The sequence below is a fragment of a genome, unplaced genomic scaffold, assembly GCF_019419815.1.
Source record: "Pyrus x bretschneideri cultivar Hongxiangsu unplaced genomic scaffold, Pyrus_bretschneideri_v1 Contig2, whole genome shotgun sequence".
NCBI classification, from domain to species: Eukaryota; Viridiplantae; Streptophyta; class Magnoliopsida; order Rosales; family Rosaceae; genus Pyrus; species Pyrus x bretschneideri.
The window spans coordinates 14,200,817-14,218,047 of NW_025999501.1; the positions used below are offsets into that span (position 1 = coordinate 14,200,817).

At 38.0% G+C, this 17,231-nt stretch overlaps 2 protein-coding genes across 5 annotated transcripts; both read right to left on the reverse strand.

Annotated features, from left to right (window-relative positions):
- Nucleotides 1-430: 430 nt before the first annotated feature.
- LOC103963564 (UNC93-like protein 3) lies at nucleotides 431-3,636 on the reverse strand. Of its 3 annotated transcripts, none has more exons than XM_009376394.3 (10): nucleotides 3,086-3,633; nucleotides 2,695-2,858; nucleotides 2,544-2,607; nucleotides 2,346-2,459; nucleotides 2,211-2,255; nucleotides 1,576-1,826; nucleotides 1,365-1,455; nucleotides 1,073-1,185; nucleotides 806-929; nucleotides 431-719 (listed from the first exon to the last, which is right to left on the reverse strand). In XM_009376394.3, exons 1-10 carry the CDS (start codon nucleotides 3,251-3,253, stop codon nucleotides 537-539), a joined length of 1,317 nt encoding a protein of 438 aa, XP_009374669.2. In that variant the 5' UTR covers nucleotides 3,254-3,633; the 3' UTR covers nucleotides 431-536. The 3 variants fall into 3 exon arrangements, with proteins under 3 accessions (XP_009374669.2, XP_048439642.1, XP_048439641.1); XM_048583685.1 differs by having other exon boundaries at nucleotides 2,695-2,896; nucleotides 3,086-3,228; XM_048583684.1 differs by lacking the exon at nucleotides 2,211-2,255 and having other exon boundaries at nucleotides 3,086-3,636.
- Nucleotides 3,637-9,043: 5,407 nt separating this feature from the next.
- On the reverse strand, nucleotides 9,044-12,161 carry LOC125468209. Of its 2 annotated transcripts, XR_007258248.1 has the most exons (7): nucleotides 11,645-12,161; nucleotides 10,910-10,973; nucleotides 10,227-10,816; nucleotides 10,012-10,101; nucleotides 9,811-9,923; nucleotides 9,591-9,714; nucleotides 9,044-9,494 (listed from the first exon to the last, which is right to left on the reverse strand). XR_007258248.1 is itself a non-coding variant. In XM_048583676.1 (3 exons), exons 1-3 carry the CDS (start codon nucleotides 9,928-9,930, stop codon nucleotides 9,295-9,297), a joined length of 444 nt encoding a protein of 147 aa, XP_048439633.1. In that variant the 5' UTR covers nucleotides 9,931-10,000; the 3' UTR covers nucleotides 9,044-9,294. The 2 variants fall into 2 exon arrangements, 1 of the variants encoding a protein (XP_048439633.1); XM_048583676.1 differs by lacking the exons at nucleotides 10,012-10,101; nucleotides 10,227-10,816; nucleotides 10,910-10,973; nucleotides 11,645-12,161 and having other exon boundaries at nucleotides 9,811-10,000.
- Nucleotides 12,162-17,231: the final 5,070 nt, after the last annotated feature.

The window sequence follows — 17,231 nt, forward strand, 5'->3', positions numbered from 1 at the left end:
TGATTAAATCACATTATTACTTACCCATTGTGAGGTATTAATTATAAAAATAAAAAAACTGTGCAAAAAAAATCAATTATTAAAAACACTGTTTATATAACAAAAATACTCTGGCATTATTTTAAACTGCTTTTGAATTTTTTTGTTTATGGGGCATTTTTGTCCCATTTTTTTTTGGTGAAACCCGTGACCCTAAATGGGCTGCTGGATTTATATAGTAGTATATAGAAGACATGGATACAGATGAACAAGTTACAGACGACACATTTGCTTGCGGATCGATTTGGAGATTGTAGCTGTTAGGAAACTATCGGTCTGGATTGTATACGTGTCATTTTGTTAGTGGTCATTCACTAATTAACAAGTTGTTAGCTGTGATAATTGATTTGTTAGTTAGTGACGTCAACTTTAAGGAGATATGCTGCTCATACGAGTCAAGGTTGAATGCTTTGGTTTGTAACAGTACAGACATGACATGTACCAGCCTGTACACACGAATTTTTCTCAAGGATGATTTCAATTTTCATCTTACCACATCAAGAAGTTGAAGATGGTGACGCTTTCTCGCGAAGCGTGAGAAAAACAAAGGCGGTGTATGAGATTGCAATAGCGGCAAGCATAACAATCAGCATTGCCTGCAATGAGATGTATGAACTGATAAAGAAGACGACTGCAATCGAACCACTCTGCCAGACCTTGAGCTGTGCAAATGCTCCTTCCTGTTCCCAGAAACAACACAATGTGAGTACAGATTGGTACACGTAAAGCATTAGGGAACAGAATTAGGGAAAGGTGTAGTCAATACCGTGTCGCTCTTGAAGAATATACCAAGCAAAGCACTGAGCTGTGTGTTTAAGACTCCATCACCAATACCTAATACAGCTGCCATTATAAGAGGGTAGACAATTCCGAGTACACTACTCTGCGCGCTGCATCATGACAAGAAATTGCATATTCAACAACAGCTTCAAATCAGATATTTACATTATCGGCCAGAGGTTTGAATTAGATTTTACCATAAAAATTTCTCTCTCTACAAAACTGTGGTACACCACACGTAAATACTACTAACCTGTATCCTAGAAGAATCCACAGGAATATTATAGCCTGAAGGAGGACTCCACCAGAAATTATAATAGCGATGGACTTGAGACTGGACGTAAGTCGACCAGCAGTCAGTGAACACTGATTTATGATCCAAACAAATGTGAGATAGATAAACACCAGATATCGAGCATGCATAAAAACTCCATTAATGCATCATCGGCAAAAGTGTTGATTTTGAATGCAACCTCCACTGACCTAACTAATGGTACAAGCTGCATTTAATCAATGATACAAACTACTTTTGTTGGCATACTTACGATTGCATCAAAAGCTCCATAAACAGCCATTGCACCACCCACGCCAGACACACCAAGTGTTGGAGTAACAATATACTCGGTGTATTCGGCCCTAAAATTAGAACAATTGTGCAATGTTCAATAAGGGAAAAAGTAAAAGAAGAAATGAAAACCTGAAATATAATGTTTCGGCTACAAGAGAGTAGGCAGTAATAACTGGTCAAGTAATTACCACACAAATGCTTGTTGCAATCCTGAATACGCCATGAGGGGGATGATCAATAACATCCGTACATCATACAAAGGAGTAATGATTGTCTTTAACAAAGACAACAGAGATGCACAGAAGCTGGGAGAAGAATCCTGGGTGTCCTCCTCTGTTCTACCCTCCCTTTTATGTAAGAAGCACATCAGTATGGTACCCAAAGTCATACTGATGAGAAACACACTAAACAATAAGGTTGTGCCATTATTACTTCCCCCCTGCGGTGATATGAAAAAAAAAAAAAAATCAATGCACGTAGTTTCAAAACACTGATAAGTTCTAAATAAAAATCATAGTCTAGTGTATGTGCAGGACTAGACACTCCTAAATTTTGTCATTACTGAGAAGTCCAAAGAGGAAGTAAGAAACCTAAAGCCATGTTTGCACAACCGTAAGACTGCTGTACTTGTTAAAATAGTATCAGGTTTCGTTACCAACAAATGCATTTTGATTTAACTTATGAGATTGAAGAAGATTCCAAAATGACGGTTCTTTTCTATGCTAGGACCATCAGACTCGTGGGGTCTAATAAGTGAACAAAATCAACAGAAAGGGCACAAGATAAACACAAGTTTAACTACAAGGATGGCAGGGTCACATACTGTTCCATCTCTTAGCACGGCAAGTGATATAAGATTTCCCACAAACTGCAAAAGTTTAAAGTAGAGATTATAAGCCAAAACAGCCACAAACATTACCAATAATGTAACACAAATTCACCAATAACACAAATTCACCTGGTGAGTGGCAAACATTCCCCAAAATTCTCCATTGAAGTGGCCAATGACTGTTCCTTCATGTAAATTATAATCTTTGGCATGAATACGCGCGGTGGAAGTTAGATATGTCCCCTGATAGACACACATTATGGTCAGCACTTCCACCAAACACTAAAAAGAGACTTGCAACAAATACATATGGGGTGTAATTTGCACCTGCCCAACCCATATTATCGAAGCAGCGAATCCCAAGTACAAAGCAGCCGGAACCATAGTATACCTACATTGAAATACTTCAAACCTAAAGCATATGCATAGTGAACAAATTTATGTAAGAGAGTACGGATATAAGAAAATTAGTTGCTACCAAGAGGGTAGCAAGTTTGCAGCTATGAACAACCAATAGCCAGTAGTCCCAATAATCAAAGCATTCTTCGATCCCAATGCTCGAACAACAGGAGACGCCACCATAGAGAAAAATGTGAAAGACAAATACAAAATCCCAAGTGAAATTGTCCCCAAATCATCCTCCTGAACACAAATTCACAGCCCAAACAATCACAATCAAGCTGAAAAAATCACAACAATCTATCAAGGGGAAAGCATTTATCAAGCAAAAGTTTCAAACTTTTTTGTTTCGACATAAGGGGATATTCAAAATCACTCAAATCTACGAGCAGCGGGTTCAAACTCCGGTGCGGGCACGCCAACTGGCCTAACCCACATCCGCAAATTAAATTTCGGAACTTAAAACTCACCGTGTTGACACTTGTCTCGAGATTCTGAGCAGCCCCATAAGCGAGGAAAATCAGCAAAAAGGCACAGCTGAGAATATGAACGTCTCTGGTATAACTCCTCCGGCTTTGAATCGGCGAATTATCCGCCACCAGAGGCGTCTCTTCGTCGGGAAAACCGGCCGAGTCCATAGCTTTCGAGTCCTTCTCTGTACAGATTCTCAAAGAATCGCTATAAAACCCTAGACATGAGTGAGAGAGTCCAACAGTGCGAGGCCAAAAGGAAGGGGTTTCTGCCGGCAGAGAAAACCGAGAGCTAGTGGACAAACAGAGAGATTGACTTTCAATTGGGGTTAATTTTCAGTTCTATCTCTAAAATACTGTTTGGTTGGTGAGAAAATTGAGAGGGAGCTAAGGGGATTCTGAATTTAGGGATTTTGCCGGTTGGTCGGGAATCAAGCGGCAAAGGAAAGGTCTTTGAATCAATCGAAAGAAAAATCTGACGAAACGACAAACGCCGGCGAGCAGTTTCCCAATCATTTCGGTGTCATTGCCGCCATTAATTGCAACGTTTTTTCTTTTCTTTTTTTATTATTTTTTATTTTATTTCTTATACAATCTCCAACCATTAAGATAAAAGCTAAATTTTTTATCCCTAAAAATTTAGCTTTTAGCTCAGAAACAACTTTTATACTTCAACATTTCTGGCCTAAAATTTTAGGTTAGGATTATCAAATAATGAACTTAGGTTAATTTTTTTTTCTTAAATTTACTTTTTTAAAAAATAAAAAATTATGTAGACTATAAATAAATTAATTTTTTGAACATTTTAATCTAAAAATATTTAAATTCCGATAAATATTGAAAAATTACTAAATTGATACATGAAACACTATGGAAGAATATGAAAATCATGATAGAGATGTATAAACACAAAATACATAAAACACACAAGACACATAGAACACATGTGAAGCACATACAAAACACATGTGAAGGACATACAAAACAAATGATAGAGATGAAGCACACACAAAACACATGTGAAACACATGACACACAAGAAACACATATAAAATACATACAAAACACATGAAACGCATAAAACATAAACCTACACACATGAAATTGAAACCTTCAATCATCCTCTATATAAACACAGGTTGAATATCAATTGATCACACAGTCTTTCAACCTTCAATAATCCTCTATATGCACCAATCTTTCAACTTTCAAAGTGTTTTTATTTCCTAAAAATCCTCAATATCTCACCAATGGGTCATAGAAGAAGGCGTAGCAGAACAATGCAGATGGCACAATACCAAGCAAGCCTTGACATTGAGGATACATAAATGATCAATGTAGAAGCTAAACTTGCAAACTCGATTATGCAATATGAGCATGTTGAATCTAGCTATCGTGGTTTTGTCAAGGGGCGTTCATTTGTGCAGCGTGAAAAAGAAGAGTGTCATAACCGAATGATGAAAGATTATTTCATCAAGCGTTCGAGATTTCCTGCTCATGATTTTTGGAGGCGGTTTCAGATATGGATGATGACCAACCAACACATGCGAGAGCTATGGCAAGAGATGTTGAATATCTCGCTGCAACCACATATGAGACCCGACAGGATAGGGTCACATTGAGTGAGTATATGAGATGTTTAAATAGAATTCAAACTCCTCAAGGTCATGACACACTCCGCAAGGATTTGGTTGAGCATGTATGGCGCTGAGAAGGTGAAAGTTGATGATGTTGGTGTATTAATGTGTTCTTGTGTTAAATTGAAGTGTGATATGTTGTTATTTTATGTAATAATTTTAAGTGCACTATTTTGGTATTTTCTGGTAATAAATTTAAGTGTATTCTTGTGCAAAGTCTTTTGTCTAGTACGTTGGAAAAGTTATTGAATGGAGGTTAAATTATTGAAGGCATGTATTCTACATCAAAGTGTGAAATAATAAGTACAATAATTATTGAAGGCATCTAGATTAATAGAAACAATAATTAATAAGTCATAAGTTTAATACACACGACAATTAATTAAGTACATAAACTTAATACAAACGACAATTAATAAACCACATAAACTTAATACAATCAATAATTCATACACTACATAAACTTAATAATGATATCCACCATCTTGACTTGGTGGTGGACTTCGTGGTGGACTTGGGATATAGGGTTGAGATGATTCATCATATTCAAATATACTCCTTGTACTTTCGCAAAATTTCCTTTTGCCTACCAAGTAAGAACCTTCTTTCTCTCTAGAGTGTATTTGTTGAGGTCCTCCATCATGAAATTAATTTCAAACCTATCTTGCTCCCCATCCCCTTCTTCCTTCATTTGCAAACGCATTCGAGCCGCTTCTTCTTGATGCGCTATGGATTTCGCTCAATTTTGCAATTCCGATAGCAATGTGTCCACTCATCAGATCTTGGGACTTCCCTTTTCTCTTTACTTCCTTTTGCTTATCTCTTCCCAGGGGCCTTGCAAAAGAAGGAGTTGGGATCATTTCATCCACACCTTCATTGACACCTTCATCTCCGACATTTGTCGATGCGGCTTCACGTTGAAATAATCTTCCCCATTGTTGGTTCTCATCGGTTCCCCACCTCAAACAATCCTTGAGGATGTCTGAAGCATGTTGCAACTTAAAAACTTGATTTTTTGGTGTTACTCTTGTCTTGTAAATTTCTATTGCTTTGTCACCCTATGCAAAAAACACATAAAAATAATTAGTTGCAAAATAATATTATGTACATGACAAATAAAATATCAACAAAAAAACTCACAATTTCTGCGGCACTCCTTCCAATAACCATGTCAACCACGGCTCTCTCCAAGCTTCCCTTCCATAAAGTGCATGTTTTGTTGATAGTCTTCCACCGATCGTAATCAGCACCACCGTCCTTCCCGCCGCCGTTGCAGTTTTCATGAAACTTTTCAATGATTTTATCCCACTAAACCTTTTTATTTTGATTTGTGTCAACTGCACCATCTTCGCTAACAGAAACTCATGCCAAGCATCCAATTATGATCTCTAATATGCTCTCTTTCCATGCTGAACAATTTGGAAATGGAAAGAAATGGTAGAAAGAAAAATTGGAAGAATTGTAGGAGAAAATTGAGTTTTGTGTGGATGTTTGAACAAATACATAGGTATTTATAGAGTTTTTGGGTGAATTTTGAGTGAAATAAATTTTTTTAATTATTTTAGCCTTTGGATTTAAATTTGGGCCGTTAGATCTTTTTTTTTTTTTACCATTAGATTTGATTATATTTGATTTCAATCGTTGCATTCAATGCATTTTAAAATCACATTTTTTTTTTAAAACAAAATTTGAATCTAAACCGTTGGATCAACTAACAGTCCAAAAAGCCCAGCCGTCGGATGATAAAAAGAGCCGTTGGGCTCATGATGGAGGCCCTGACAGTGGGTCCGACCTTATCGGGTGCTAAAGGCATCAACCTGTGTGGGGCGAGTTGGGCGCATGATCAGGCCAAGAGTGAGCTCTCTTTGGGCGAGTCCACGCGTTTCTGGGCTATTTCTTAGGGGGTATTTGGCCTTGGTTTGGCTAGAGGTGGGCATAAAAACCGGCAAATCGCAAAACCGCATCGAACCGTTTGAAAAAAAAAAAATATATATATATATATATATATATTGTGTTGACCGGAAAAGTCAACTTTGAGTCAAAAACCAAACCGAACCATTTTATTCATAAATAAACTAATTATATATATACACACATGTCATGGTATAATAGGTTGACATATTAGTTTCACCAAGTTGCAAAGTAGTGGATCTCATACCAATTAAGGCTTACTCACTCACCTTACCCTCATCTCACTCACATGGCCTTACCCCTCACATCCCCATTCCCCCATTTTGTAGCATATCCGACCCTCACCACGGCCTCTCATCCAAAAATATCAGCGCTTCCTTAGGCAATCCACAACCTCAACTCTCTGTGACATCCTCCCTCCTTGGTATTTTCTCTAACTTTTCTCATATTTGAGATTTCAGATTAGGAATATGGTTAAGTTCCACTGGATTTCCACTCTCTTTTACCTGCACTATATGTGTGTGATTAACAATGTCTAATTGAGTCCTGTGACTCTTGTCCTGCATTTAGGACCATTTGTATTTAGATGGTCTGTGGGGTTCAAAAGGGCATTTTAGTTCGTAGATTCTACAAAAATGTCATTGGCTTTAATTTGCCCCCTTCATTTAGAGCCATTTGTTGAGCTGGAGTACTGCCAAAATGGTTTTCTTTGCTCGGTCTTTGGTGTGGGGTAGACTATAGAGTCTTCACCTTTGAAATTTCAGGAAGTGGAGGTCTTCTTAGGTAAAGGTTTTGTATCTGAAAAAAAAATTGCTAGGAATCAATTGACCACTTTCTGCTATACTCAGGGTTCAACGAATAAGTTGAAACTAGGATTTGTTATTTGAGTTGTTAAACGAGTTAAAATGGTTTATGGCCTAGAACATAGTTAAAGAGGAAAAATCTTCAACCCTACACCCCTTTGCTTGGGAAAAATAAAGTGTTTAACTATGCTGAAATTAGTATGTTCATAGCATGTTTACCCCTTCTAACACGATTTGAAAGTTAATTAACATTTTTTTTTTGATTGCTCTGCAGTGGCACAACTGACGACAAAAATCAAGCATCTATCTTCAGTTTTACACAAAAAGGTCACTATGGAACCAATAATCTTCCGTTTTATGCTTTCATGTTCATATTTTAAAATTTTATTGTCATGCTAATAGTCCAAGTAATTAATGAGTAGTTCGACTCATTCTGTTTCTAGTGCATAATTTACGTGGTACAACTGTGACTTGTGGGGTTTAAGATAGTTTTGTGAAGTTTTAATAGTCCACAGTAATTAGAGATAAATTAATGGTTGGCATGTTGGGTGGATCAACGTAATGTAGCTTATCCTAGCTGCTACTCTGAAACGTTGACCTTGAAAACAAATGTTGACACTAGTTCTGTGCCAATTTCATGGTATGCCCTTGGATGTAATGGTATATTGCTGAAGTCGAAAACACAAAACCTGTTAACAAGGTCGTTGATTTTAGATGAGTTTTTTTGTTTTGTTTTCCCTGCTAAATTGAAACAAATATGATGCTGAATTGTGGATTATGTGATATATTCTGGATATAGGATGTTCATTTCAAAGGATCAAGGAAACGCCTGATGCTCGAGTCTTGGAACTTCTACAGTCCCGTTTCCAACATTCCAGATCTGTTGTGCCTGATATTAAAGAGTGGGAGAACAAAGTACGATTTTTGAATAACTCAACCTGGTTTAGCTTAGCATATGAATTCGTATTACAAGTTTGATTAGGCACCTGCTGATTTCATGGCATTGAAAACGTACCCTGGATGGATTTGTGGACAGAAACATGACGGACTACTTTTATTTATTATCTCTGTAATGCTGTTTTCTTTGAATTTGTTACTTCTTTAGAGAATTAGTTTTAGAAGATGTATTTGAATGCATGACGATTTGGTGTTCAAATAATTTAGTATTTGGAACTGTAAACCGGCAAGAACCAAATTGGAATCAGTGTAAACCGAACCATACGGTTCTAGTAATGAAATTCAGCGGAACCACACCGAACCGAACTGTTGATATTTTCTGGTTCCGGTTCCAGTTTAGGTATGTAACTGCACCGAACCGCACCGTGTCCACCCCTAGGTTTGGCATTTGGCTTTTAGCCTAAAGATTTGGGTTGGGTTTTTGTTGTGGGGGGAATAAGTGGGGAGATCTGGCAACTAGCCCAGGGTTGGGTTTGGTTTTGGAAATTACAAATTTGAACCACATTATTGTTAAATGAAGTTTAACCCACTCCCTCACCCCTTTAATGTAGATAATATCGTTTGTTCAAGAAAAAAAAAATTAAGCGTGGGCATAGGGTGATTCGATTGGGGCTCCAACTCGTTGGCCTGCCCAAAGCCTCGGGTTGATGTTAATTCAAACTATTGCCGCACATAAAAAATCAAGCAACCCAACCACCCAAACCATTCTCAGTCGGGTTGAGTTGGACGGGTCGAGACCCGTATTAGATGCAGTAATGTTCTGTGATAATATAACGGTCATTTTTCATTAGTTTCATAAACAACCGCAAAGTGGATGAGATGGGTTTAGAGACGGTAACAACAAACCTGTACGACTATTCCCTTTTTGCTCTTGAAGATTTCATATTTCATGCGCAACACATCATGAACCTGAACCTGAACTCGATGAAGCGAGGTTGATTTGTCGCCTCCGCGATACAGAAACAGAAAGGAGGCTTACGAGAGGCAGATCGCAGAGAGCGTAAGAACTAGCATTGCCTGTAATGAGATGTATGGACTGATGAAGAAGATGAGTGCAACGGCGCCACACTGCCACACCTTTAGCGGCGCAAACGCTCCTTCCTGCGCATGGTCCAGGAAAAACAACAGACTCGGATTCAGATTGTCAAGGCAAGTGCAAGGATAACAAAACTTATAAAGGAGTGATATTTTTCATACCGTATTGTGACTGAAGAATATTCCAATCAAAGCACTGAGCTGTGTGTTGAAAACTCCATCGCCGATGCCCAAGAGAGCTGACATGATAAGAAGGTTCATTGTGCCAAGTAGTCCACTTGACGGGCTGCGTGATCATTAAAAAGGTAAAATATGAACTAGAGATAACAAGGCATTCACTTCAGATTGGAGATTACAATTGCCATAAAAACTGCTAAGTAACCTGTAAAAAAGAAGCAGCCAGATGAATATAGCGGCCTGAACTAAAGTTCCGCCTGTGACGATAAGAGTGATGGACTTGAGACCCGAGGTAAGTCGACCAGCAGAGAGTGAACACTAACATAAGCGGCACCCAAACGTGTGATCACAAGTCTAGAAAAAACTTCTATCAAGGTTAAAGAACTACTCGTGTATATATACTTACTACTCATCAAAAGCCCCATAAACTGCCATTGCACCGCCCACACCAGACATACCGAGCATTGGTTTAACGATGTACTTAGTGAATTCAGCCCTGAAATTAAAATAATTGTGCAATTATTAACACGGGGCAAGAAAAAGAAAGATTAGAAAAGGAAAATAAGTTATTATTGTTTGGCTGCAGGACAGTATAGCTGCGATAATTGGTCAAGTGGTTACCATACAAATGCTTGTTGTAATCCTGTATATGCCATGAGGGGGATGATTAATAGCCTCCGTATATCAAACAAAGGAAGGATGAGTGACATTGACGAAGATGACAGAGTAGCAAGTAAGTTGAGAGACTCTACTTTGTCATCCCGTTTGCTTAAGAAGCACATCAGTATGGTTCCTAAGGTCATATTGCAGAGAAACACGGTGAACAACAAATTTATGTCGCCTGTATTTCCGTCCTGCAGTGATCAAAAGGGAAACAAAATCAATGCACATCGTATCCAAACAACCATGGATTCTAAACGCAAATTCAAACAAGCAATGTGTACAAAAGGATGGCAGTTGGCACTATCTTTTCTACTTTTTAGCAAGAAAAGTGGTAAAAGATTTCCAATGAACTGCAAAAGTTCATAGCAAAGATCATAAGCCAAAATGACAGGATAAATTCGATAGAAAATTGTAGCACAAATTCATAAGGAGGACCGAACAGAGTCACCTGTCGACAGGCAAACAATCCCTAAGTTACCAATAACTGTTCGTTCATGTAAGCCATTGTCTCGGGCATGACTATGCACTGCTGCAGTTAGATATGTTCCCTGATGGATCCACAATCAGTTCAGCTATTAAATTCCATCTTTTGTCACTGAACACTAAAGACTTGAAGTTGACGCAAATATGAGATCTCGTACCTGCTCGACCCATATTATTGAAGAGGCAAACCCAAGGTACAAAGAAACCGGAACAATTATGTACCTACAAAGAAATAGTTCAACGTTAAACCATGTGCAACAAAACTAGAGTAAAGACTTTCTTATACTTGGCTCCTCCGTGCAAACGAATCTCAGTTTGACATGTTTGCATAAACTTTTTACTTTCGTGATTTCAATGCGTTGCAAAGAATGTATGTCATATGTGTACTACTGTAATTTGCAGTTAAGGAGTCGTGTTCTATGCACATCAGCTGGGATTTTTTTTTTACTTTGGACTAAGAATTCAGTTGCTAGTTATTTAGTGGATTAGTAAAGTAGCTACCAAGTTGGTTTCAAATGTGCAGCTATGAACAACCAATAGCCAGTAGTCCCAAGAATCAAAGAGTTCTTTGAACCCAAACGTCGAACCACTGCCGACACCACCAAAGAGAAAAATGCGAATGATAAATACAAAATTCAAGCAATGTGGTACCCAAATTCTTCTCCTGATTGCCAAATCCAAAAGTTCCATAACCATCAGAATCAAGTTGATCAAAAACATAAAACATATCTAGTACTTCTAGCACTCATTCTTTATCCTTCTGTACTACTTTTGCGAGTGCTAAAAATTTCCATAATATTTGATTCGGAGTGCAGATGACTAAAAGAGCGAGTGTCAAACCCTTGAAAAATAGAGGAAATGGGAAAAAAAAAACATAAAAAAACCCAACTCACAGTGATGAGAGTGCTCTCTAGATTCTGAGTGGCACCAAAAGCAAGAAAGATGAGCAAGAAGGCAGAGCTGAGAATATGGACATCTCTGGCATGGTTCTATTGGATTCGAACCCGAGAATTATCGACAAGCAGTGGCCTCTCCAGATCATGAGAAGATTCCAGATCATGAAAAGAAGCTGCAGACTCCACAGCTGATTCTTCTTCTTCTTCAAGTTCCAATCCAACAGATATAGTGAGAGTTAGAGAATTCAACAACCGAAAGCAGGGTTTTTTTAGTAGTGATCAACTCAAAAGTCTGTTTGGTTGCTGAGAAAATGCAGGAAAGATTCTGGATGTAGTGCTTCTGGCACCCGAGAAAATTAATAATATTTAAGGACACCCCATGCAGTGAGTCACTGTTTAGAGAAAAGACATATCCTCTTATGATGATAATCTCTATGATTATGCTGACAAGTTAAATAGATTTATGTGCTACTGGTTGGCGGCAGCGGCTGAGGCAGATGTACACAATTTGATGTGCCACTTCATGCCACCACCTGTTAGAAACTGATATAAATATAAACTTGATGTATAACAAGTATCCCAGATTACAATCATGCAGTTTATATATGATACCTGGAGCAGTCATCCTTCTTTGATGAAATGCAATTCTTCTACTTGTTTAAGACCTTATGTTCAAAGGTGATAGAACCCTTAATGTCTGAACGATGCTTCACAAGTAGGGAATTGGATTATATATATACACAGATTTCATCTGATTTCCATCTATCGTGGAAATCAGTTACTGCAGTTGTTGGTGTTAACCCAAGTCAATCTGCCGTTTCATCCACAGCATGATTTGATGCTCCACATGCAGTGCACTGTGCTTTACAGATTGGAATATGGTTCCCACCTTAAGGATGTAATGATTATGCATAGTGGACAGCAAGGCCACTGCATGTGTATACTGACTGATGATTCATAGACAGCAAGGATGCAACTTTCAGTTGTTTTGTTTATTTGCATGCGTGTGTAAAGTATCTGTGAACAAAACTCTGCTGCAATTGCAGCAGATGATGATTAAAAGTAAGATAGATTGGATCCAAGTCTAATATCCAAGTTTACTAGTTGGCAGTTTTCACCAAGCAATGGATAAGCACTTGCTGCATGTTATCCATGCATCCTTACTTTTAGGAAGTAGTTTTACACGCTTACAACTCTTTAGTCAATTTGTAACATATTGGCAACTTAGATTTATATACTTATAATGTTAGTCAAGTCCAATTAGGTATCCAACATTCTCCCACATGGACACAGACTAAACATTATAATCAAAGTCATGCCTTTCACAACACTGATACCTCATGTGATCACATCAAGTTTCACGCATACTAACTTCCTTTCAACTACCATAATTAATTTAAATATTTGAACTCCAGAAAATCATGTGTTTATATACAACACAAGCACCCTGAAACCACAAATACTTAAAACTAATATGTAGAAAGAAACTTTAGACTTTTCAATGAATTTATATTCCTTCATTCATTCAAAACAGTCATTTCATGGATCAACTTTGGAAGATCCTGATGCATTCATCGAATTGCATCCCTCGAATTATTTATGTCCAATCATCAAGACACTAGAATAGACATATACATGCATACAGTCAGCAACTCAGACAACCAATAGGCTCAACAAGTGCATATGATTCAATAGGTCTTGATAGTGAACAACATAAATAACATTCGAAGACATATTTGAAATATACATGTGACTTACATCAAGTTTTTCTTACTCCCACACTTCAGCAGATTCTAGAGATTCAAGCACTCCCATCTTAGAGACATGATCCTTGAATACTCCTACTGCCAATGGCTTAGTCAAAGGGTCAGCTATCATTGAATTTGATTCAATATGCTCAATCGTGATTTCACTCTTTCTCATATGTTCTTTCACTGATAGATATTTGATGTCCATCAACCTTGTTGCCTCAGACTTCTTGTTATTCTTAGAGAAAAATACTGCAGCTTTGTTATCGCAGTATATTGTTAGTGGTCTCGAAATTGAATCAACAATAGCCATACAGCTGATTAAATTTCTTAACCACAAACCTCTCTTGGTAGCTTCAAAACATGCTATGAACTCGGCCTCCATAGTTGATGTGGCTAACGCCTTTTGTTTGGCACTTTTCCATGATACAGCTGCTCCTGCCAAGAAAAACAAGTAGCCACTCGTGGATCTCCTGTCATCCACACAACCTGCAAAGTCAGCATCTGTGTAGCCAACTAGTTCCAAGTTCTCTACTTTCTTGTAAACCAACATAAAGGATTTTGTCCTTTGCAAGTATCTTAACACTTTCTTGGCTGCAACCCAATGTTGTTCACCGGGGTTCGACTGATATCTTCCCAACACACTGATGGCAAATGCCAAATCAGGTCTAGTGCAGACCTGTGCATACATCAAGCTACCTACTAGAGACGCATAAGGCTTATTGACCATGCTTTGTCTCTCAATTTCATTCCTCAGACATTGAGACTTATTCAACCTGTCTCCCTTTCCCATTGGTACTTCTCCATTAGCACAAGTTTGCATATTGAATCTGTGCAACACTTTTTCAATGTACGACTTTTGTGAAAGTCCTAACAAACCTCGAGCCCTATCTCTTTTGATCTCTATACCAAGCACATATGATGCATTTCCCATATCCTTCATCTCAAAGGTCTTAGACAATAATCTCTTGGTTTCAAGCACAAGATTAAGATCATTGCTTGCCAAGAGAATATCATCCACATAAAGCACAAGCAAAATGAATCTTGATCCAATGACCTTGAGATAAATACAATCATCAATCTTATTCTCACAAAACCCAAAAGAAGTTACCTTTTCTTCAAATTTCAAGAACCATTGTCTCGAGGCTTGTTTTAGACCGTACAACGATTTGTTCAACTTACAAACCATGTTCTCCTCGCCTTCTTTAATGAAACCAACAGGTTGTTCCATATAAATATCTTCCTCCAAATCACCATTCAAGAAGGCTGCCTTTACATCCATCTGGTGCAGTTCAAGGTTGTAATGAGCCATAAGAGCCAACACAATCCGAAGTGAATCTTTAGTCGATACCAGAGAAAACGTTTCTGAGTAGTCTACTCCCTCAGTTTGTGTATAGCCCTTAGCCACCAGCCTGGCTTTGTGCCTTTCAATTCTTCCATTCGAATCCCTTTTAGTTTTAAACACCCATTTACACCCCACTACCTTGATATCATCTGGTGCATGAACTAAAGTCCAAACGTTGTTTGTTTGCATGGATTTCAGTTCATCACTCATTGCTTCCTGCCACAATTCAGATTGCAAACTACTCATAGCTTCTTGATAAGTAACAGGTTCATCTGATATGCCTTCATTTAGTTCTACTTCTTCAAGGTACACAAAGTAATCATTAGGTATTGCTGACCTCCTAACTCTTTGCGGCATCACCCTTCTTTGATTCACAGATACTTGCATTGGTTGACTAGTTGATGCATGCGATGGAGTTGAGGTTGCATTAACATTTGTAATGGATGAATCAACATTTGCAATGGGTATACTGCTTTGCAAATTGAAATCTTCAACTTGAAACTCCACCACAGATGGCTGTGAAACAATAAACTCCCCGTAGCTTTTGCCCTCACATATATCACCTTGCTCTTCAAATTCCAAAACTGTTGCTGCCTGAAAATTACTCGATGCTTCCGTTTCTTCAATAAACTTGGCAGCATTAGTTTCAAAAATTCTGTTTGGGAGATTTGACGCATAAAATCTATACCCTTTTGATTTATCAGGAAACCCCACGAAGTGACATGAAACTGTCCTTGAATCCAATTTCTTCTCAGTAGGGTTATACATCCTAACTTCCGCATTACAACCCCAAACATGCATGTGATTCAAACTTGGCTTTCTCCCTGCCCATAATTCAAAAGGAGTTTTGCAAACTGATTTGCTTGGAACTCTATTCAGTATGTAGTTCGACATTTTCACGGCTTCACCCTATAGAAACTGTGGAAGTGTTGAACAACTCATCATGCTTCTTACCATTTCAATTAGAGTTCTATTTCTCCGTTCAGCCACGCCATTTTGTTGTGGCGTGCCTGGGGTAGTGTACTGTGCTTGAATACCACACTCCTCCAAGTATAGAGCCAAAGGCCCCTTAGATTGACCTGCCTCAGTGTACCTGCCATAATATTCACCTCCCCTATCGGACCTTAGAATTTTAATGGACAACTCCAACTGTTTTTCTACTTCAGTTTTAAATAATTTGAAACAATTCAACACTGAAGATTTTTCTGAGATCAAATACAGGTATGAAAACCTTGAATAATCATCAATAAAAGTCACGAAATAAATGTTTCCACAGATTGTTTTAGTTGGAAAAGGTCCACAAACATCAGAGTGGATAATCTCTAATAGTTTTTGACTTCGAACTGAAGTCTTTTTCGTAGTTTTAGTCATCTTTCCCTTAAAACACTCAATGCAGTTTTCAAAATTTGAGAAATCCAAAGCAGGCAAAATTTTATCCTTAATCATGCGATCCATTCGTGCTTTGGATATGTGCCCTAATCTCCTATGCCAAAGCATGGAAGATTTTTCATTCAAAACAAGTCTTTTAGTTGATGTAAATGATTCAGTATTAAAACAAATACTTTCATTGCAAACCGAACAAAGCACTTGCCATAATTCATTAACTAGAAAACAGACTCCAAGTACAACTTTTGGATTATTTTTCATGTAAATCCTGACACTTTCATTGTCTCCATCGAAAGCAAAGCCAGTTTTTACAAGTTTCGAAACTGAAAGTAAATTCCTTCTAAGTGAAGGTACAAATAAAACATCAACTAAATCTAAAACAAAGCCACTAGACAACTTGAGCTTGAGGTCGCCTATTGCTTCCACAGCCACTTTATTCCCATTGCCAACATAGACTTGAAATTCTTCATTTCTTGTTGTTGAACCTCTTCTTGTGAAACCCTGCAACAAATTGGTGATATGAACCGAACAACCAGTGTCAAACCACCAAGAATTTGAAGGGACTTCAACAAGATTAGATTCAAAACACACAAAAATTTTGACTAAAATACCTTTCTTAGTTTTCAGATCTTTGAGTTTCTCACAATCCCTTTTCATGTGACCAGTTCGTTTGCAAAAATAGCACCTTATGTTGTCCATTATATCCTTATAATTCTCAGGTCCTTTGGAGGAGGATGCAGTTATGACAGCACTTATTATTGGAGGTCAGTTTAGGAGCCTTACCAGAATGAAAAAATGGTTTCTTCCTTTTGTCAGCATGCACAAAGTTTACTGCAGCACGATTGACATTGCGCCTAAGCCTGCATTCTTCTTGAGCAGCAATTGAAATCAGTTCATCCATGGACCATTTCTCTTTCTGAGTACTGTAAGTAACCTTCAACTGATCATAACACGAAGGCAGAGAAGTTAGTGCCATGTGGACCACAAAAGCTTCATCAACTGGAACGTCCAAGTCCTTCAATTTGGCTGCAGTATTCACCAACTTCAGAATATGCTCTCTAACACCCTTTCCTTCATCAAACTTCAGAGATGTAAGTGTTGTCAT

Excerpts from the sequence above, each read along its gene's own strand:
- LOC103963564 (XM_009376394.3), bottom strand. The coding sequence starts at position 3,253 with ATGGACTCGGCCGGTTTTCCCGACGAAGAGACGCCTCTGGTGGCGGAT. Across the intron at positions 2,256-2,345 it reads GAATGTTTGCCACTCACCAG|TTTGTGGGAAATCTTATATC; the intron begins GTGAATTTGTGT and ends AAACTTTTGCAG. Across the intron at positions 1,186-1,364 it reads ATGGAGCTTTTGATGCAATC|TGTTCACTGACTGCTGGTCG; the intron begins GTAAGTATGCCA and ends ATCATAAATCAG.
- LOC125468209 (XM_048583676.1), bottom strand. The coding sequence starts at position 9,930 with ATGTTAGTGTTCACTCTCTGCTGGTCGACTTACCTCGGGTCTCAAGTC. Across the intron at positions 9,715-9,810 it reads TGGCTGCTTCTTTTTTACAG|CCCGTCAAGTGGACTACTTG; the intron begins GTTACTTAGCAG and ends ATGATCACGCAG. Across the intron at positions 9,495-9,590 it reads TATTCTTCAGTCACAATACG|GAAGGAGCGTTTGCGCCGCT; the intron begins GTATGAAAAATA and ends GACCATGCGCAG.